Raw genomic sequence first — 22,010 nt, 5'->3', positions numbered from 1 at the left:
ATGTGTTTTCTGGATACACTGTGCTTTTTCAGCATTCAAATATTGATGGCACCGTGTCAGAGCACTGGCTATGAATTTCAGACAGATCAGGCCTTAACTTAACAAAAAAGTTATCAATAGTTCTTTTCATCTTTTCTTATTACCCACAGCTACAGTACATCCACTTCTCTCAGGCCTAGGCTGCTCACTAGGGCTGAGTATCATCACTGATTTCTATAATCCATTCAATTCCGGTTCTCAAAGTCCTGATTTGATTCAATTTAGCCTCAGACAGTCAGAAATATTATAATTCTGATCATTTATCAGTACTGATACACATGAGACTTCATCAGAATTGTGAAAATCACAGCAGATGCCTTTGTGTGAAAGTAACTGAGAATAAAACACAGGAAAACATGAAGGAGATTTTCCTGGTCTGGCTTTTTATAGCAGATAACCTTAAAAATATTCTGCAATTTTGCATAATTTTAAGAAATTTGAATTTCTTCAGTATTGAACAGCAGAAATTAGGCTTTCTTGTCCGAGGTCATTTAAGTGAAAAAAGAAAAAGCGCTGTAAACAACGCTAGACTGGTGGGTAATAAGCGAATGAATAATGCAGAAAACAGATTTGAGACGGGAAACTGTTCCTGAAGTACAGAGAGAGAGAGAGCTGTGCAGGAAGTGTGATTTTTATCGTGGTGGAAGCAAAACAGCAAAAGTCAGAGGGAATTCATGACGACATTGATCAAATGTGAAGCGCAGTTTGCTGCTTCTTTTGCTGCAGGCTCGGTGAATTTTGGTTGGAGAGAGGCAAAACCTGCAGCTCAGAATCAGCGCAAAAAGACGTAAACACAGCGCGGACCCGAAGAATCGCTAAGCTCCGACAGCGTGTCCGTGTTCAGGCCGTCGGGTGAGAAAGCCGAGAAAGACGAAGCTGATTCTGATGTGTTGGGTCCGCTCCGTGTTTAGGTCTTTGTGTGGAATCCGTTAATGAATTGATATCGCTTTATTCAAGCTACTCACCTCTCTCTTCCACCTGCACTTTCAACTGGACCACGGCCAATCAGAGAGGTCCCGCCCCTGACTATCTCTGATTGGTTTAGTCCACGATAGGGGCATAATGTGTGTCTGTTGTTGACCACACGGAGAGTTACAGAGATTTTTTTTTTTGTTACCGGAACAGTTGGTCGCACCACTGAAAAATTTGGTCGCATTTGCGACCAAATTGGTCGCACTCTAGAGCCCTGATATAGTATTTTTTTTATGGTAGAGAGGGGTTAGTAATGTAAGACACACTTGTAGAAATATGAATTGACCCATTTTTACACAAAACACACTTTATTTTGCCACGGGGAGTCATTATGGCTCTGAACACTGCAAGTGACCCAGTTCAATTTTTTATCATTTTAATGATAGCAGCTTGATCACAGCTCTAAATATGCTTGTGTAGCATTTATGGGCTATCACATGTATTGTTGCTCAGACAATTATCGAGAGCATTTTGAGTTTATCAGTGTACAGACGTTGGTTGTTGCATGAATGGATGGGACTGTTTCTACTGACAATAAAAGGTGACAGATTGTAACTGCAGCTGAGATTTATCAGCTGTCAGTAGCTGTCACAACTACGTTATTGCTTTTATCTGCACTGACACCATTTGATGAGTCGTACTTCCAGGCTTTTGACGATTAGATTCACATGTGATTGCTGTTAGAACCTGCTGCATCCTGCAGCGCGTTAAAGGGAAATCCTGACATTTATACGTACCATACAGGACTCGGGTTACAGAAAGAGCTGTATATTGGAGAAAGTAAGCTTGGGCTTGAAGACAAAAATAAAAAACAGAAACACTACAACTGCAGCATGTTTGAAAGACATCTTAACAAAAAACTTTGCATTTTGTGCCATCGGACATGACAGTTACAACTAAGAGCTTTCCCTTGTCGTTTAGCATGCTTACGATCAACTGCAACTTGATGTTTTTATGTTAAGTGAACAAACTCTTAATAATATCATTATGAAATTATAGTGTACAACTCTGTAAAGACTCAAAAGCTTAGGTGTGCTTCCAAAAAGTGGTCTGTAATGGAGGTTTAGGGCCATATGTGTCCAGCAGGGTCACCTTTCATGACAGCAGCATTCAATCAGGGGTGGGGTAATGTGGAGGAGGAGGGGCGTTACAGATAAACAGTTTTCACTGCCCAAAGTTTGGCAGTTGAGCCACTTTTTTGGCATTTTGCACTCTGAGCTAGAAGCAAAGGAGCTCTGCAACAAGATGTTGTTTGCTGACCTACTGGCCATCATTGGAGGAATGACTGTGACTTTCTACCTTCTGAAAATCACTTGGAGATGTTGGTGTGGATTTAGAGAGTTTGTTTTATCATCAAAATGGCAAGTGGACTTGAGAACATACGGACAATGGGCAGGTAAGGTTAAAGAAGAGGAATTACAGTGTACTCTTCAAATGTAACAGTGCCAGCTGTGGCGGTTTTAGGGTCAGGACTGCAAAGCCCTGGACATGGTACCTCTTTTCTTAACATTTTTATCATGCCAACTCTCAGATCATCACAGTGTCTTCGGTTTACATAGTTTGACTGGTTTGCAGTCAAAATACATGTGTTATCTCCCGTAGAATGATATTATTGAAATGGAAAGAGCCACTTCCACCTGTATATGGGCAATGGGTTAAGGATGTCATGTACTATACTCAGCTGGAAAAGATCCGCTACACTGTAAAAGGTTCGGTTCGGCGGTTCTATGACACATGGCAACCTTTTCTTACTTACTTTGAAAGATTAAGTCCGGATACTATTGCTTAATGTGCGTGTGAGTGGGTTTTGTTTTTTTTTTTCTCTTGCTGTTGTTCATTTATTTTATTATTCACTTTGTATCTGTAACTTTATTTTATTTTATGTTATTTTGTCTCTCCTTTCCTCTCTGGCTGGGTTTTAGTTACACTGTTCTGGGGGGGTGGGGGCACAACTGTCTGTTAATTTTGCCATAATTGTTGTTGGAAGCAATTCTTTGTTCAATAAAAAGACCTTGATCAAAAAAAAAAAAAAATACATGTGTTATCTGCTGCTATGTTGGCCGCCACACAAATCTCTAAGCTTATCTGGGACAGGTCTATCTATCCCCAGAGCACAAACTAAACAAGGAGAAGAAGCGTTTAATTTTAATGCTCCACGTATCTGAAGCAAACTCTCAGAGAACTAGAGGCCTGCTGCAGCACTCCGTTCATTTAAATCAAGGCTGATTACTCTGAAATCACATTCTTACATTCCACTTGCAACTTTTACTCTTGTGTTGGTTACATTTCCTCCTAAATGCTTCTAAAATTACATTGTTACTTTGGAATGACTCGTTGAGATGAGGCATGCAAATAAAGTTGCATTTGAGGTATATGTTTATCTGCACTAAATACAAAATAGTCTAATTCTACACGTGAATCTGTAACTGGATCTTTTTTATTAATAGATACAATTTTGCCCTTTTTTTTGACTGCTATTATTCCAGTAAACCTATCAGATGATACTGATTTTTATTATTCTGCTTTTTGATATCCTCTGTCAACTAGCAATCTTACTAGTTGGTTATCACTACATTCACAGTAATGTTGGTTGTGCCGTACTGCTGATCAGAAATAATGGAAGTTTCTGCTTTGAATCGACATTTAAAAATGTATTTTTGTATAAGGAAAGCAAAACACATTATCTTTGTCCACAACAAATCCATGTTTAAAACTCCTGCTGGGTTTGACAGGAGTGTTGAAAGAAATAAAACTGATCTGACGTTTTTCTGCTTTCTCCTCTGTGCAGTTGTCACCGGTGCCACATCTGGTATTGGTAAAGCTTATGCCACTGAGGTGAGTCATCAGCTCCCCTTAACAATCGCTCTCTCTCCCACACACACACACACACACACACACACACACACACACACACAGCTATTTTGTAGCCGAGACTTTCTTTTGTTACTTTTGTCACTTCTTTTCACGGAAAACAGAAAGTTGTGAATTTCAGTATCTTATAATGTAGCTGCGTTATTACGATGGAGTTTTAGGTAGTGTGTAGTCATGCAGCAATTAATATCGCCTCATGATGTACTGTTGATGTGATAATCATTCTTGCAAATATATTTTTGTTCACGCAGTGTGAAAAATTATCAATTTTACAGCTAGCTTATAAATAAGTTTTCACAGTTAATAAAATTGTTGATAGTAAACTCCAAGACCAAGACATGTGTTTTTTAAGTTCAGAATTATAAAACAATTTGACTGACTTTGTCTCCTTGTTGTGTGACAGCCACAAACTCTCTCTTTTTCTCTTCCAGCTGGCACGAAGAGGCCTGGATATTGTTTTAATAAGCAGATGTGATAACAAGCTTCAAACTGTTGCCAGAGAAATCGGTGAGTTCAAGGAAAATACTACTTTCTGCGGCTATTGAGACAAAATAATCAAAAATATATTGTTTGTTTTCGTCAGAGGGTGTGTATGGAAGAAAGACTCAGACCATCCCAGTGGACTTCACACATGGCTACAGTATCTACACTGCCATAGCCAAGGAACTACAAGGCCTGCAGATTGGAATTCTGGGTAATACATACCCACCTACTTTCCAACTTGCCTTTTTCTTACATACTTACTTACTGAAGCTGCTAATTTTGCATGTCCTTATGCCACATAGTTAACAATGTGGGAATGACCAGTACTGACTGTTTTGCCTATTTCCTGGAAATACCGGATGCTGAACAGGTAAGCGTTGTCGTGTTTTAATGTTATTAAACAGTTAATGAACTGTTTAATATATTTCTTCTGATAACAATCCTTTTTTCATTTTCTGTGTTTTTCTGACCAGAAAATCACTCAAGTGATCAACTGTAACATACTGTCAGTCCCTCAGGTGAGAGGTCTTTGTGGGTATTTCTGAGTAATTTTCACAGCTTTCTCCAATAAATAACCACTGATTGATACCTAAATGAGTTTATGTTGTCTCAATTCAGATGACCAGACTGGTTCTCCCAGACATGGTTAAAAGGTAAAGACAGAAACATTCAAATTTAAAGTGATTATTAGGTAGCAAGGTATGGGATGATGTAATGGATGTCTGCCTTCCATCTTTGACCCAGAGGAAAGGGGCTGATCATCAACATCTCGTCTATGACAGGTGTCCATCCACAGCCTTTGTTGACGCTTTACTCTGCCTCCAAGGTGCTGTTTCAGTATGACGTACTTGCACTCATTGTTTCAGATATACGCTGACCCCGTCACACTGTAATGTTTTCTCACTGGCACACGGTTTGATGATGCTCACTTGTTGGTTTGTCTGTTTTCTTCTTTATTCCAGACTTTCGTAACATACTTCTCTCAGTGTCTCCATGCAGAGTACAAGTCAAAGGGAATTACTGTCCAGGTAAAGTGTGCAACTCTGGTCAAATTTCAAAATTTCTTTTTTTTTTTTTCAGTTAAAAGCCAAATAACTCTGGCTCCCTTAATCTCTCCTCAGTGTGTGGCTCCCTTCCTGGTGTCCACCAACATGACAAAAAATGTGAAAGTGAACAGCTTCATGAAGAGCGCTACAGCGTTTGCTCGTGAGGCTTTGAACACCGTGGGTCACTCCAGCTGCACCACTGGCTGTCTATCACACGCAGTCCAGGTCAGTTATAAAGTGCTAAACTGTTATAGCTTAGAAATGATCCCCTCCAATACGTTAACATGTCACTTTTCCAACAACTTACAGAATGCGCTTCTTACAATGCTCTTGCCGGACTGTCTTCGGATGTCGACATTCCTCATTAGGAAACTACGAAGCTCATGCAAGAAAAACGATTGGACCGGTGAAAACAGGGAGTAGTCATGTGACTCCATCTGCACTGATATTGAGGTTGTTTTTTTTCTGCAGGAGAAAATTATCACTCAAATATTACTGAATTACTTCAACTCTATGGTGAATAAAACCCATTCACGACTGTTTTAACTCTTAGACAACAAACTGGTTTCACCGTTTTACCTTAGGCATGTTGACATGGTCAAGATGACCTGATGACGTTCAGAATAGGGATGAAAGGTGATCTGTGTGACTTTGTATGTGGCTTGGTTTGCTTTCAATCAAAGGGTTATTTCATACCCCTGAGAGAGTTTGATTGCTCTTTCATACAAATATGAAAAAGTAGTAAACTGATTACAGCAGGAGTTGGCAACCCTAGGCATGCGTGCCACAGTTGGCACGCAAAGGGTTAACTGATGCCACGCCCATAGCTGGACTGGCCGTCAGGCATACCTGGCATTTGCTCGGTGGCCCGGTGACTTTTTTTTTTTCTTTGTAACTGTATAAACAATGAAAGGTGGTGGATTGGCCAGATGCTGGTCGGTGTGTAAAAATAACTCAGTTGTTTGGTGGTGGCTGTCAGGGCAGAGACGTTTAAAGGGGCGGGTGCTTAAAGCTAAAAAGGGGCACATTGAACCAGGCTGAATAACAACAACACACATTCATCAAGAATCTAATATGGGTAACAAGGCAAAGCAAACGTAGCCTATGTTTTACCTGATGGGTACAATGTTGCTGTTAAGGTGTTGCTGCTGCTCCTGCTGCTGATAGTGCTGGAGGGCAGGGCTGTGCTGATCTGAGACTGTAGACATTAAAAACTCCATAGGAGAGATGGTAGCTGATTAAACAAGTGTCATGAGATAATAACAAAATGCAAAGATTGGTGACAGCGCTTGGAACCATAAGGCAACAAAAAACTGAGAAATAAACTAGACTGTGAATCACTCTTTGCTTCTCTTCTTCCTTCCATCCCATCATTTCATATATCACTCTCCACTTGCTGTCCATCTGAGAACAAGGCACAACTTGCTATTGCAATAAACTATTATTTAATTATCCACACTTAACAACTCTTACACTTAATCTATAATAAAATGATGACAGAAAAATGTTATAGAAGCAAAACATTTCAGTTGTGCTTATTATTTTTGTTTATACTGGAATATCTCTCCAACAACTGGTACATGTGTTAATGTTACCTGTGCTCTTTGTAATCCAGCTGCTGAGGGATCCATTACCTTTAGTAGCCTCATACAGCTCCTACTGTTTCCTCCTCATGTCCTTACCAGGCATGTCTGGACAATGTTATATCATGAGTAATAATTTAAAAATCCATATACATAAAACACACACATGCACACACAGTGACATTTTAGACCTTCTTCAGAATACTGTATATACTGTGGGCACAAGTTTCCATCATGGTGCTGATCCAGAATCCTTCCCTTATTATTTATTACTAGAGCTACAATAATAAAGCAATGAGGGGAAAAAAGTAATAAATATGAAATAATGTATTTATGATGATTCCATTTGTTTCACTATCCACTCTGTGCAGGGAGAAAGCTTATTACATTTTTAAACTGTAGAGATACAATAATTTTACTGCTGTAAAATCAGCATTTTGTCTTATTTAAAATATAAATCTAATATAATCTGTTTCTTAATGTACGTTCTTTAAAATACAGCGTGTTTTTTAAATATTATAATTATAATCATTATTATGTGGACATGCATATTAGATCGTTTTTTAGTGAAATATAATCCCCCCAGAAAGGCAGGAAATACTCTGTAACTTACTTTAAAACTAAATATGTTCCCTAAAACGGTGACAGAGCTACAGACCCATGACAGCCTTACCCAGTGAGCTAGCAGCTATGACCAGCACTACTTGTGCAGTTAGGACAGGTAATGTTTGTCGCGCTGTTGCACACACAGCACGCTCGTTTGTTTCAGTTCGTCAGTTGCCACAAGACAGCTTACCAACGTGTACGTAATAAGCTAATACTCCTGTGTGCTACACACTACAGTGTGCGCTGTACACCTACTTACTGGTTTTGTCGCATCAGTCTGTGTCTCTGAGTTAACTTGTGTTTCTCCTACAGCTCCGGACCGCAAAAAATGCGCGTGCTCTTTGTGAGCTCGTTCCCGGCTCGTAACCAGCGCGTTCTGCGATCATTGGTTAAATGTGATCATGTGACTAATACAAGCCAGATCCTTTTATTTAGCAAAACTGTGATTAATAGTTAAATATTATTGTTGAGGGGCACAGACAGGACTCCGCACGCACACACACATATAAAAAGAAATAATTAAAAAAAAACAAAAAAACAATTGCCTCAACAAAAGGGCACTTTGGGCACCCATCAGGAAAGGGGCGGGTGCTCAAGCCCCTTCCGCCCCCCCCCTCTGCACGTGCCTGGTGGCTGTGGTGGTGCTTCCTCAGATTCAGTAACATTAGCAAGTGGTGGAGGCCAGCAGGTGGATGAGAGAAAGGGGAGGCAGGAGGAGAGACCCAGGCGGCCGCCGGTCTGAGTGTCAGGTGAACTGAACTTCAGGTAAGAAGTTATGACCTGCAGTCCATCTGGGTCAGATATAAACCAAGTTTAGGTGGAGTTTATTTTCGTTTTGCTGACTTTTTACAGTCAGTTACAATAACTCTTACTGCGTACTAGCTAGCATGACGGAGTTTCTATACAGCTGGGTGGGTGCTTTGATGGTACTAATAGTGAACTTTATTTTATTCATAAGGTTAGTTAGTAGAGTTGCCAACCATCCTGTAAAAAGACTGAATCGTCCCGTATTCAGAGAAAATATTATGCGTTTCGTATTGAGGTGAAAAGGAACAGTTTGTCCCGGACTTCAGCTAGAATAAAAAAAGACACAAAGCTGGAGTTATTCTGTCATTACGCTGCACAGTTGCCTCTTCTTCTCTCATTCTCTCCCCCTCTCTCACCTGTTGCTACTTCAATCATGAAACGATCAATGATCCGCTGATCGTTTGTTTATCACCAACTTTGCACCAGAAAGAGGAAACCGCCGGATGTCGCGTTAAACAACAGCAGCACGTTTAAGCTTGATCAGCTGTTGTTAGAATGTATTTAGTATTACTTTCTAGTAGCTGATGTTTGCTGGAGCCACAGCTGTAAAAGCTGCTGGCCATGATATCGGTTTGTATATCTGGTGAGAGGGAAACATGCAGATGAAACCAGGAGATGTCCTAACTGAATCATCAGAGCTGAGCAGGGGATGGAGAAACAGGTTTACCTTTTAGGTGACATGAATGAGTTGAAGGGAAGTTATGAACTGTTTCTGAGAGACAAATAACACCAGGATCCTTTTTTTTAATGTAGCTGACAGCTGGTAACTGTGCAGGGGCGGGTCTAGCAAAGTTTTGCCAGCGGGGCCAGGTAGGGCATTAACAGGGAAAGGGGGACACAAAGAAATACCTTCTTATTCTCATTTAAAATGTCTAGCTTTTAATAAATAATTATCTGAAGCTTACAACCAAAGTTTCCATCTGGTGTAAAATGTATAGAAATCATATATATAACATCGAAGCAGCTGGAATCCACAGCTGTGTGTGTTCATGGAGCTTGCATTTTCACCTGCTGGACATCACTACCTGACAAGTTTAACTGTCTTCAGAACATTGCAGAGGCCTTATTGACAGTATTTGGTTCTACATATCTGTGTAAGCAGATTTTCTCACATGAGTGTCCTCAGGTAGCCGTCTGAATGCTGGACAGTCGGAGACCTATGTCTCTGAGTGGGAGACCAGAGATCACATTAACATGTGTGTCTCTGTATTAACAAACATGCCATATTGGCCCAGTTTATTTTTCTTATCATTGTTGTGAGGAGACCATAAATAACATTTGTATTTTCTGTTGTGTAGTTCATTTGCTGTTATGGAGTTCTTGTTATGGATAAAAAGTGTCTTTTTTTTTTTGGTTTCATCTGTGAACAAATATAATTCTATAAAGTGGTTCTATATAGTGTGTAACCGTTAATATAGAGCGTTATTAAATTTATTGCTAATGCAATCATATGGCACACTGACTTCTGAGGAAATTTTAAATGGCACTCGTCATCAGAAAGGTTGCCTACCCCTGGATTACAGTAAAAACACTAATGCAGTAATCAGGAAAGTGAGCAATCAAGAGTGCAAACTGTGTTTTAATGAGATTAAGATGAAAAGTGCATCAACACAACAACTTCTATCTTTAGCTGTGAAGTATGTGGAAAAACTACAGCACTGTATAAAAACAATGAGAAAAGTTAACGTGGGCGGAGTAAATTATTCTGCAGTAAGAGTAGTGAGAATGACTTTTCTGATGTGAGAATTGCACTGAAGGCAAAGAAAAAAAGAATCGTAATACAACTGGCAGATATGTAGATTTGATCTGTTTTTATTACATTCTGTGGTTTGAACACATAAGTGGTTACAACAAAAATATTAATTTACGTAACAGCTCCAGGGATGACAACAGACAGTGCCTGTGGCAGTAATTTCAGTAATATTAGAGTGCAAGAGTCCAAAAGTGTTCTCATCAAGCACAAACAAGAACACGCTGATGCTTTTTCAGCAGTGACAACAAACTCGGTGTGTTGTGACATCTCATGTTGTAAATATGGTTACTTGAATATTTTGTAAAAATGTGATGAAAACTTGTTTGTCTTTACTGGTCTGAAATGTCATCCTCACCATGAAAGACTGAAATATGATTATATGAAATATATTTGTTCAGCGTTATTGTTATCATTATTTATCACCTCCAACGTAACTGAATAACCCTTTCTGAAGTACTTTTAGAGTCTGCTCTGCTAGCACCAAGTCCAATCCACTTTTTTTTTTTTTTTTTAAATAAACACAAATAATAGCAACAAATGTATCATTCTAATGTCAAAACTGTAACAATTCCTTTTATATCACTGGGGAAAAAATTCATAAATTGGCATGAGGACATGAAAAACAACAACAAAAACAAATAAATACAAATCTGAATGAAACAGGGTCCCAAACAAAAGACGTCTTTGGATCTCTTGGTCCAGCAACCAGCAGAAACATGAGAGCGAAGGAACGAAAGTAGGCAGCAAAAAAAAGTACAAACAAAAAGAACACAATGCCATTTAGAAACTGAACTAGAGGAATTTATTCTGCACTCGTTTTTGTTAATCCAAAGCTCAGCATTTCAGCACTGAAATTATAGACAGATATATTCTATATGTAATGCCCTGGGCAACCCGCGCAGCTTAAAACAACGTGCGCGTTTGTTACGAAGAGCCTTTGGCCTGATTTTGTTTAGACAGGTCTGAAGATAATGCAAGAAGAAGGTTGTATCAACAAAAGCAAAGTATTCTCCCGGTTCCTGGTTCAGTTGAAGCCAGTTCAATAGTTCAAGTATATAAAAATAAGGAAATATCATATTTAAATGAAAGACCTCAAGTGCTACTTGACCATCGTTGCTACCCGCATTTAAGTGAACAATGAGATAAGACACTATTTCAATGACAAATCGTACTGCGATGACAAAAAGTCATCACCGCACATGCTCAGAGGTCAGTGTACGTGACTGGGGTGACGCCGTGAATTAGAAGCGTTGGACCCAATTCATTGGTCACTGCTTCCAGCTGAGCTAGAAACACCTGTGACTGGCTGCGTTGTGAAGGAGGTTGAGGTAAATACAGGAAGCGAACGGTAGCTTGCGAGCTGTGCTCCATCAACATGTGGTTCACTGCTGACAAGAAGCTCTTGGACGGAGCTTGTGCTGGCTCTGCGGTGGGAGTGTGGTGCTGCACCACAGAGTCCCATGGCACGATCTTTATCGACGCCCTGATCCTCAGCTTCCTCAGCAGCTCTCGAAAGGCCTCTTCGTTGACCATCCATCCCTGGTCGCTGGAAGCGGTTCCCACGTTGAGGAAAATTCTCATTTTTGCATGCCGCCATTTGTTGGACATGTTGAGTACGCAGGCCATCTGCAGCAGAAAGAGGCTGCACACGTCCTCGTAGTCACGGCTGCCCGGCTGGAGCAGGTTGAGCGGCCACACGTCTATAATCCGCTCCGAGCCGTCAACCTTGCTGTCTTTATCTTCTCCCTCTAACTGGAAGAAATACCGACCCAGGCACACGCTCTTGTTCATTTTAATGGCGTCAGAAATTATCCCAACGTATTCCTCTGGTGCGAGCCACCGCGGGCTTTCTGCATCCCGGACGGGGGGGAAATGAGCCTGCAGTGAAGGCAGGTCAACCCCAAAATTAAATTCATCCTCGCCGCCTCGTTCCACTGCTGTGTCGCAGAAGGCAGAGTCCTGCAGGAGGAAGTCCTCAGGAGTGCAGCTGTCATAGAACCCCAAAATCAGCATGTTGGGCTTCATGCCACCTTTTAGAGGAATGTAGGAGTCAGCACATAAAGTAACGTCACACTCTGGACTGAATGCAATCACCAGAAAAGCGAGGAGACAAAAATGAGCTTACCTAGGCCTGTGATGCGAAGCAGATGCTGAGTTCCCTGTCTGACAGTAGGAGAGAGTGTCAGGTCAACAAAGGCCTTCACCCCAAGTTTATCAACTAGGCTCATCCAAAAGTTGTACTGCTGCTGGACTGGATCTGAAGGCAAGGTGTCTAAAACACAGAGTAGACAGAAAAATACATTCACCAAAACTAAGCTGAGAGCTTCATTTAATAGATGCAATTTCATCAAGGAAATGGTGAGTGGTAAATGGACTGGTTCTTATACAGCACTGTCCTGCTCAAGCACTTAAAGTGCTTTATGCAACATGTTTCATTCACCCATTCATAAAAGCATGTTTTTCTATGTCTAAGTGCTTTCTATCTGATATTCACACACATCCACACTCAAATAAACATCTGGAGCAACTCAGCTGGAGCCTCTCCAAGATGCCACAGAATGAGTCGAACCCTGGTCAGGTCCCCAGGCTATCGCAGGGCTAGCACATAGAGACAGACAACCATTCACACTCACATTTGCACCTATGGGCAATTTAGAATAATCATTTTAGCTAACCTAACCCACACAAACATCAGAACATGCAGACTCCACGCAGAAAGGCCCCAGCAGGATAGTGGATTGTGGCAGTATGGATTAAGGATTGAATAAAAAGAAATGTAGTTCCGCAAGGCCAAATCAATAAGGAGCTAATTATCTATCTGAACCCTCAGTTTGAAGCTACTGTGCCACAGGAAAAAAGTCAAGTGCAAAAGCTCCTGCACATTAAGTCCCCACAAGGAAACTTTTCATGATGGTATGTGTGATCAGGCCTGTCAGAGCTCATATGAATCCTACAACTTACAGATGACTGCAAGTTGATTCATAGCGTCAGGCTTTCCAGGCACAGGACATCAAAAGGTAGGTTTTAGCTATAAATACACAATGTTTCAGCACTACAGGTAACAAAATGCTTTGGTACGAATTAGTCACAGAACCCAAACAGTGCAAAACTGATACTGAATGTGAGTATCTGAGGCCTTCAAACAACAGCAGCAGCAACTTCAGTTAAGTCATAAGCAAAACCACAACGATAAGAGTAATTTAATACTGTTAGCTGCAGACGGCCATAACACGCCACCTAATGAGCATTACCCAGATCTCCCAGCTGCACATGACCCAGCACATACAGTCCTCCCTTCTTCAGCTGATTTACAAACAGGATGAGCTGGCTGGAAGAGCGGGGGTTGGCCACCATCAACAACACCTGCGGCCTCCAGAACTTCACGTGGTCTTTCCTCACATCCAGCATCAGCAGATACTTGCGCACCTAAAAACCAGAGCGGATAAAGAGAAGCGAAACTATTGAGAAACTGTAGTGCATGCTGGACTTTGTGTGTATGAGTGCGAGTGACTGTGTCCAGATAACCTGGTGGAAAATGAGAGCCTGGCTGATGTAGCCCCAGCTGCTAGTGGGCGATCTGTAGTGGAGGAAAAGCAGCAGCAGTAGGAGGAGCACGATGCTGCCCGAGGAGTACACGGGATTGATGACGAACATCATGGCCAAACAGCTCACAATCCCCAGCAGGCAGGTGTGCCAGGAAAAGAGCTGGAAGGTTGGTCTGTTAAACACACACACAGACAAGACATGAACAGCACGAGCGGATGGATATCACTTTTATGGCAATATATGTTTAGCTTTTGTAGTGTCACAGAACAAGTGTTTTCTTATGTCCTTCCAGAATTGATTAATTGATTACACTTTCATGGTACCATAGCACAATGTTAAATGTAGGCACAGAAGGACTAAAATGCTCTCGGGCTGTGATATTTACAGTCCTGTTACTAAGTGCTTTCAACTGCTTTGCGGTCACAATCAAATCTATTAACCATTTGTTCTCTGAAAATGTCAGACGTATTTTGAAAAATTACCATCACATCTTTCTTGTCAACACAGACTCCTAACAATTAAACAATAACCTCACGATAATACAGAAAAGCAACAAGTTCTCACATTTGCAAACCTAAAATGTTTTTCACTTTTGCTGGAAACCATTCAGATTATAACCAAAATCAGCTAATGCAGTGACACATTATTGCTGCAGCTTCACTGCAACTTATCCTCCTGCTGAATTCATGCTAATATGATGAAGCTTGCTGTTGTCTGTTAATGTAACGACATTGTAGGTTCCACAATGTCAACAATGAGTTGCCACTGACAGAGGTCAGCAGACACCACACAAGTTTTTATTGTTCTTTCACTACTGGTTGATCAGTATTTATTACGACTCTACTTAAGACATTTTGCAGAATTTAAAACCTTAAGCATGAGTTAAGCATTTTAGTCATTAACATGTGCATATTTTGAAACTAGACATCACAAGCAAGGTGTGGCTCTGAATCAAAAAGCACTGGGCACAGCATGATAGTGTGGTAGCAACTTTTTACACAGCTGTTTTACACTAAACAGGGCTACATTTTATAACATGAACACTATGCTAACTTGCACATTAAGTCAAAAGTTTAAGTGTTTAAAAGTGTTTAATGAGGTGATTAATCATGCAAGTAGTAAGGTTTTGGGTCCATACGAGTTAACCTTTAAAAAAAAAAAATCCTAGTTTAAAGCATTCGTCCATTGGCTCCATTTTTTTTAACCCAGAGGCTACAGCCATCTTTTAATATACAGTCTGTGCTCATTACCTGAAATTTGGAGCTGATGCCCACTCAAGCGCCAAACAGGCCAAGTCAACTGCAGCGTAGGCAAGTAAGTAGAAAACAGTCACCAAACCTGCTATCACATTGAGCTCCCCTGCAAACACCACGCACTGCAACAAGCCACAAACTACAGGTTAGTCAACCAGTTCCAATTTCAAAAACAGGGACCTGCGGGCTGCAGGAACTCACCTGTGTCAGGCCCCAGGTGAACAGCACCGCCACCCAAGGATTTCCTGAAGCTGATGTGATGGCAGCTGGGGCTAATGGCAAGCCTTTGAGGAAAACCATTAAAGTTTCATAATTAATCCCATAAGAAGTATAAAAAAATATTTAAAAAAAAAAGGATGAGCCTTACCAAAGAGGTGATCCAGAGCAAGAGCATGCAGGATACGGGACGCTCCTATCATGGCACACATCGCTGCTGACAGTGAGGCGCAGTATATCCCAATAGTGACAAACGGTGGCCATAAGTTGATCCGTTGCAAAAAGCCATAATCTTGAATCAACAGGGTCCTAAAGAAATATGTTTGTTATCATACCTCAAACGTCCTATTTTTATGTCATTTATATTTGATAAGCCATTTCCGACCTGTCACAGGTAGCGCTGATCATGAGGAAGAGCAGGACGTAGACGATGAAAGTGTAACTGACGGCTATGATGGTGCCTTTAGGGATTGCAACACTCGGATTCTTCAGCTCCCCTGCAGAGATGAGTGGAGTAAGAGCTGCTGTCATGAAGTGCATGTTTATGTACGTGAGACCAATTTTTGCATGTTCATACAGTATTGTGCAAAGGTCTTGAGCCACCACCGATTCTTTATACTTCTCTGATAAGGAGCCAGACTATTATGTTTCAAGGAATAGTTCTCCAGGCTTTCAAAAGAGCTTTTGAATTGGCCGCTTCTTCACTCATTTACACTCCAGTAATTGCACCTGACCATCTCCAGAAGAATGTCTTTCATAAGCCACTTCACACTGACACCCAAAAGACACCTAACTCAAGGGATGAACCAGTGTTGCGTTTACACAAAACAGACAACTTAGCGCAGAACCAATTTTAAATTGTACCTTTAGGCACTTTGTTACCAGCAACGTGTTGCAAAAACACATCATTTGTTGCCGTCTAAGGAGCTTGGAAGGAAAAGCGTCTGGACTTCTTTAAGTTGCTAGAAGACGTTTCACCTCTCATCCGAGAAGCGTCTTCAGTTCTAAGGGTCAAATGGTGGAGAGTCCCAGTGGTTTGCGACACGAACTGTCTGCCATCTATAATCCAGTTTTGAGATCCCTTCCCAGACGCCTTAACGCCCACTCACACCCTGGGCCATCTGACCTCAGGAAATCACATGATAGGGTGGGCCCAGGTTTCACAATGAGCTCACCCAAAACCCTGGCTGATTGGGACCCACACCCAGTTTCACACCTCGGCTCATGTGATTAGGTAGAGGATCATCAGGGGGTCCTTTTGTCCCTCTTTGGGGGGATAATACTGCCACTGGGTTTAAATCTGGGACTCTCCACCATTTGACCTTAGAACTGAAGAAGCTTCTCGGATGAGAGGTGAAACGTCTTCAAGCAACTTAAAGAAGTCCAGACGCTTTTCCTTCCAAGCTCCTTAGACTACGATGACCTGGATGACTGAGAACCTTCACAGACATCATTTGTTGCCATTTCTTAAGAAAAGATAACAAAGTTTGATAGATACAAAAAAGTATTTTTTAAATATTTACATGATTCCCAAAGAGCTATCAGCTGAAAACTTGACACATGTCAGCTTAGTGTGCAGCGTGTCCTTAAAAACTATTTGGAACCTGGACAAGTGGAGAACAAACGTCTACTTGTCCACTTGTTTCCAGGTCTTAAAAAATATCCACAATATTATCTGAAAGTCATGCCCTTAAGAAACGAGAAAAGGTCCAGCTAAGGCCTGACAGAGAACTGAGAAATAAATCTCGTCCACCAGTTGATCCATAAACTGTTCGCTGAAGCTTTATCAGAAACAATCTCTGTGAAAGGATGGCTATCAAGGAATTCTTAAGAGAAAAGGAAATATGTACAGAGGAGGTCAAGGATATTTACAGCCATCTGTGAAACACAGTGGAGACTCTGTCAAGGTTCTGCACTCCATTTCAGTCAGTGGTGTCAGAGACCTTGCTAAAATTGATGAAATTATGAATGTCATCAGTTTGCAAACATACTACCAATGCAGAAAAAAACCTACCTGGACAGAAAAACCACACAGTGGAGCACGATCAGCATCGAAGCATTGTGACAGAAAATGGAACAAAAAGCAGCCAACATCCAAAGACGAGCTTTGAATGTCTTTCAAGAGGCCTGGAGAACTATTAGTGAAGACTACTTAAAGACATGACAGGGTGCATTAAAGAATAAAGTTGAACACACCAAATATTGACTTTCAAGCTTGTTAGACTCTGTTTTTGTCTTTTCCTCTCATGTTTTCATGTATCTTTGCACTTTTCAATAAATTACTCCATGCATTTAAATTCTTTCCTCACAAAATATAAAGAAATGAGGGATGACTCAAGACCTCTGCGCAGTGCATAATGCACCATGAGGAGACCTTGAGAAAACAGTCACAGAGATCTTTTGGGTATTGTGGTAACGCAAGATAATATAAGAAACGATAACAGGAAGTGAAAGTCCTGCTTTTAAATCTACCACTAGATTTTGGTAGAAACTGCAATATCTGCCTCTGAAATGTCGTTCAATTAATCAAAAAGACGTAAACGTTCAAGAAAAAGGAAAGTATTTAAAAATATCGCTAGTAGCACTGTCACCCCCAACAAATTTTCACCTGACATGTTGGCTCCAGCCATGATTCCTGTGCAGCTGGTGAACATGACCGCAAACACGGTGGCAAAAGACATGACAGAGTTGGTGCTGTAGTCCAACGAGTAACCAGCTAGAGAGAAAGGGGGAAAAAAAGAGGAACCTCAGCAAGACCTTAAATAGATGCTTCCCTGTCCTTACAAGCATTAACACTTGTGGCCCATCTATACTTACGGCCCAGGTTGTTCTTCAGTGTGGTGGCGCTGAAACCAGTGTAGCTGGCGTTGTAATGGAGGGTCTGGTTGCTAGGTCCGTGGTGGGTAATGATGAATTCTTGAGGTTTGACTGCTACAGAACTGATGAAGACAGACAGCAGCGATACAGTGACCACCAGAAGGATGACGAAGGCAGTGCGGGAGTAGATGTGGGCGCCCACCAGACACACAAGCAGACACAGCAGAAGGATTACTGCAGAATACAACACTGTGCACCAGTAACCCTGGGGAAGCACCCGCACGCCCGTGGACACAGAGGAGTCTAAAAAGAAAAAATCAGGCAGAAAACTTATGGGATAAAGTAAATGAAGTAGATCATTTAATGGAAAAAAAATATATATAGTGAAACAAAATACGAGTAGGACCTTACCGGGATCTGCACCAAATACATCAAGTATGGCTTCTACGAGACCTAGAACATAGCCTCCACATGCAAAGATTTTTGCTAGAAAGAACATTAAACCAATACTTCCTCCAAACTCGGGTCCCAGAGACCGGCTTATCATGTCTGATTGTGTTTTTGTTAAGGCTTATGGTTCACCTGAAACTGTGGCAAAGGATGATTTAAAAAAAAAAAGTTTGAAACAGTTTGGTCTGTAAGGATACAATACGCTCCACCGCCCTGTATCGCACCATTGGTGGAAATAGCACAGATGGACAGTATCGTAAGAGATATGATGGTGTAGGCTACAACCACCATCAAAAGAGCCTGCAACAGGCCCGCATGACCAACCACAAACCCTGCAAAGAAGGAGATCACACCACGTGAGTCACTACAGCACAATGACGTGAGCCATTAAAAACATGCCAAGCATGGCTTTTTTAAAATCTGTTCAAACATGCGCCTCTCACCTGTTCTCAGAAATAGCACAATGCTGAACATTGAGAGGACAGTTGGCACCATAACACCGAAAAACGTGTTCAATTTTCGAGGATTCTGATTTGGCGTCCCGGAGCTGGATTCTTGGGTGGGGTCCGCATCCGTGCCACATACCGCTGCAGTCACATTCAGACCGCACACCCCTGAGGTGATCAGGGGCGTGTGTTCGTTTGACATGGCTGCAGAGAAGAGGTTCTGCTGAGAATTTGCCTCCTCGCCCCTTTCAGTGCCTCCTAAAAACAAGTGATCATCATGTGAAACAACAGCAAATGCCCTAGAACGTCTTATAAATACTTACAAGCCCTGATCAAGTAGTTACTCTTCACCAGCTGAGAATTAGCTGGTTTAAAAGTAAGTACTTTTGTTTTTTCTTTATCATCACGATCAAACGCTCACATGCTGCAGAAAGAATCTGCAGGCCAAGTTTATAGCAGACTTCATTATGAAGTTCCTGCTCACACTTCAGGTCGGTATTTGTAGTCACCTGATTCACAGCTGCTTGTCTGTTTTGACATACAGGAGAGAGAAAAAAAACAGCAGCCACCTCAGCTGAGCAGCAACCAGGTGGCCTTGCGTGTTTTGTTCCTCTCAGCATTCGCTTTGTAATTGTTCCTCAAGGAGATATTTTTCATCACTGAACCAGCAGAGCAGCTTTCTGAAAGCTATTAGCTCAGCTACAGAAATCACATGATAGGAAACCCAGACTGCCACCTAAGTCATACACAACAGAGCTTGACTGAACACGCCAGGTACATTTTCTCCAAATTATTATAGAGGGTTCTAGCTAGCAACTGATTTATGTCAATGATACTATCTGTTAAATAGACAGTTAATTTAGATCTATTTCTCAAGGATAACAACAAAAAAGGGCAAACACTTATTGGTGTCACCTGCTCACATGAGGTTTTCCTTTGTCTCATTTGAGACATAAACTAAAGAAAGCGTCAGAAAGGCACTTGAATTCACAGAGCTTCTCAGCTGTTATTTGTTTTGTGTTAGTTGCAAGTCTTTCGTAAATTACATAGGCTTACCCCCATCATGACAAACGACTTCTTGGTGGTTATAAAAGGGAAGTTAAGCATTCAGAGATAGCCACATGCATCAGTTTGTGAGTTCCTGTATTCTAGTTGATGCTGAAACGGGCATTATGGCGCATGCTCTGCAAGATGCTGTCAGTGACGCACTGTGCTGATGTTTACGATGATAAATGATGATGATGACGAAAACCACGATTCAGTCTATCGGGAATTATAGGCCCTCCTGGGTCCCCGGACCCTATTTTTATAAACATGTAGGTAGGTAAAATAAATCACCGCTTCCGTCACATGTACGTTGGATGAGGGTGGAGCAACTGGAGCATAAAAACTTTACATCTCCAGAGAAGGGTAAATCGGGGCAAAAGCTTAACTATGCGTGTGCTGGTGCATTTTGGGTAAATTTCTCCCCAAGCCCGACGGTCAGGAAGTTCGGGCCGGCTGATCCCGCCATAATGTAAACAACACAGCTGATCTAAATGCTCCTGAACTGTCATTCAATCGGCAAAATCAAACATGTTTGCCACGAAACGCGCCCCGTGATGTGATGTGCCTTCCCCCCGCCCCCAGCTAAAACACCGAGCAGAGTCAACCTTACCTCTCGGCACACTTTCAACCACTTCCTGCTTGTGAACTCCTTTTGTTGGTTTGGAAGCTGGGTGTTTGGTTGAGCCTGTGTCAGTTGTGTGGAGAAGTCTCTCGCGTCAGATGCGCAGTAGACTCACAAATGTGGAAGCAATGGGCTGGCTGACCGAGATTAGCTTCCCCTAGAGTTGGATGCTGCGAAAGATGTGCTGCCCAATAATAATACAACTACCGCGGCACGCCTCGTTCCCTCTGTTATTTGTTAAAAAGTGTCACGGGAGAGCTGACACTGCTCATGTGACTGCCTACAGGGGAGGGCAAAACATTACAAATATGAGGAAAGGTACTGCTTGTCAGAGAAAACCACGCCCCCAACTGGTGGCCTCGCCAGGGCTTTATAAGTCACTTTAAATAAGTGTAGAAGAGTGCAGGTGATGACTCTGGATCGCAGTCTGTTCTGAGCAGCCTGTACTGAGTACTGTATGAACACCGGCTCATTTAGCACACAGTATAGGTCGATCTGTATCCTGGAGTGCAATGCCATTTCTTCCCTCCAGGGGTCACCAAATATCAAAGAGGACTTACTGGTCAAACATGGGCACCGACTAAACCTGTCAAATAATGGCGTTTTTCTTGATTAAAAACAAAAATAAAACCCAAAGAAAATCAATCTGTTCATCTCCATCCATTCAACTCCAGGAAATCAAACCACTTCTCGATGTAATCGAGAACGTTTGTGCGGGAGTTGCATAATGTCGGTGGGTGCATAGCCTGCAGACTGAAATGTCATGCAGCATGTGCCCTCGGAAGCACTACTGCAGTATCAACATCTGATCAGATGTTTGCAGAAGGCTCTAGTGCACGAAGTGCTGTGCAAAAGTCTCGAGCTGTCCCTCATTTCTTTCGTTTTTGCTTCCAAGTCTTGTAATTTTTTTTTTTTTTTTTTTAAAGGTATTGATTGGTTCTCCAGGTTTTTTGAAGGCCTTTTAAAGATTTTTTTCTTTTTGGACACTGGCTGCTTTTCCCCTTATTTTCAGTTGTTTATTAAGCCACTTAACATTGACCTTTGAATCATTCAAGCTCAAGAGATGAGCCAGTGTTGTGTTTACTCAAAACAGAACACTTAGCAAAGAACCTATTTTGAATATCTTTTGGGACTTTGTTACTATCAGCCTTGTGCAAAAGCACACAGTTTATTCAAGCTTCTTCAGCTGAATCTATTTTTTTATGCCAAAGATAATGGAGTTTGATAGGCATAAAATAGTATTTGCACCAACCAATGTGATTCTCAAAAAACTATTAGTCAAAAGCTTTGTATATCTTGGCATGGGGTACAATGTGTTCTCACTAAAATCTGAGAAAATTGAACAGGTAGAAGACAAAAGACAGACCTAAGACAGCCTCACCAGGTGAAAAGTATCTAAAAGATCATCAGAAGGGTGAGTGACAGTGGCTGTCAAGAAGCCATTCTTAAGGAA

General features: G+C 41.5%; 2 protein-coding genes across 5 annotated transcripts; one reads left to right on the top strand and one right to left on the bottom strand.

Moving 5' to 3' along the window:
• The first annotated feature begins 2,074 nt into the window (after positions 1-2,074).
• On the top strand, positions 2,075-6,321 carry hsd20b2 (hydroxysteroid (20-beta) dehydrogenase 2). 2 transcript variants are annotated; one of them, XM_026182183.1, is made up of 11 exons: positions 2,075-2,407; positions 3,800-3,846; positions 4,314-4,389; positions 4,466-4,576; positions 4,668-4,735; positions 4,839-4,883; positions 4,984-5,018; positions 5,110-5,191; positions 5,328-5,393; positions 5,487-5,636; positions 5,721-6,321. In XM_026182183.1, the coding sequence occupies exons 1-11, from the start codon at positions 2,140-2,142 to the stop codon at positions 5,832-5,834; spliced, it is 1,062 nt and encodes a 353-aa protein (XP_026037968.1). In that variant the 5' UTR covers positions 2,075-2,139; the 3' UTR covers positions 5,835-6,321. The 2 variants fall into 2 exon arrangements, with proteins under 2 accessions (XP_026037968.1, XP_026037967.1); XM_026182182.1 differs by having other exon boundaries at positions 5,487-6,321.
• A 3,878-nt stretch (positions 6,322-10,199) lies between these two features.
• Positions 10,200-20,851, bottom strand: slc12a9 (solute carrier family 12 member 9). Of its 3 annotated transcripts, none has more exons than XM_026182178.1 (14): positions 20,546-20,851; positions 18,886-19,146; positions 18,640-18,774; positions 18,404-18,541; positions 17,993-18,295; positions 17,784-17,891; positions 15,561-15,672; positions 15,327-15,484; positions 15,161-15,243; positions 14,957-15,081; positions 13,686-13,878; positions 13,412-13,586; positions 12,286-12,432; positions 10,200-12,190 (listed from the first exon to the last, which is right to left on the bottom strand). In XM_026182178.1, exons 2-14 carry the CDS (start codon positions 19,088-19,090, stop codon positions 11,364-11,366), a joined length of 2,709 nt encoding a protein of 902 aa, XP_026037963.1. In that variant the 5' UTR covers positions 19,091-19,146; positions 20,546-20,851; the 3' UTR covers positions 10,200-11,363. The 3 variants fall into 3 exon arrangements, with proteins under 3 accessions (XP_026037963.1, XP_026037965.1, XP_026037964.1); XM_026182180.1 differs by lacking the exon at positions 20,546-20,851 and adding an exon at positions 19,945-20,353 and having other exon boundaries at positions 18,886-19,123; XM_026182179.1 differs by lacking the exon at positions 20,546-20,851 and adding an exon at positions 19,945-20,350.
• Positions 20,852-22,010: the final 1,159 nt, after the last annotated feature.

The sequence above is a fragment of the Astatotilapia calliptera genome, chromosome 10 (assembly GCF_900246225.1).
Source record: "Astatotilapia calliptera chromosome 10, fAstCal1.2, whole genome shotgun sequence".
NCBI lineage: Eukaryota > Metazoa > Chordata > Actinopteri > Cichliformes > Cichlidae > Astatotilapia > Astatotilapia calliptera.
This window is presented reverse-complemented; position numbering and strand designations above follow the sequence as displayed.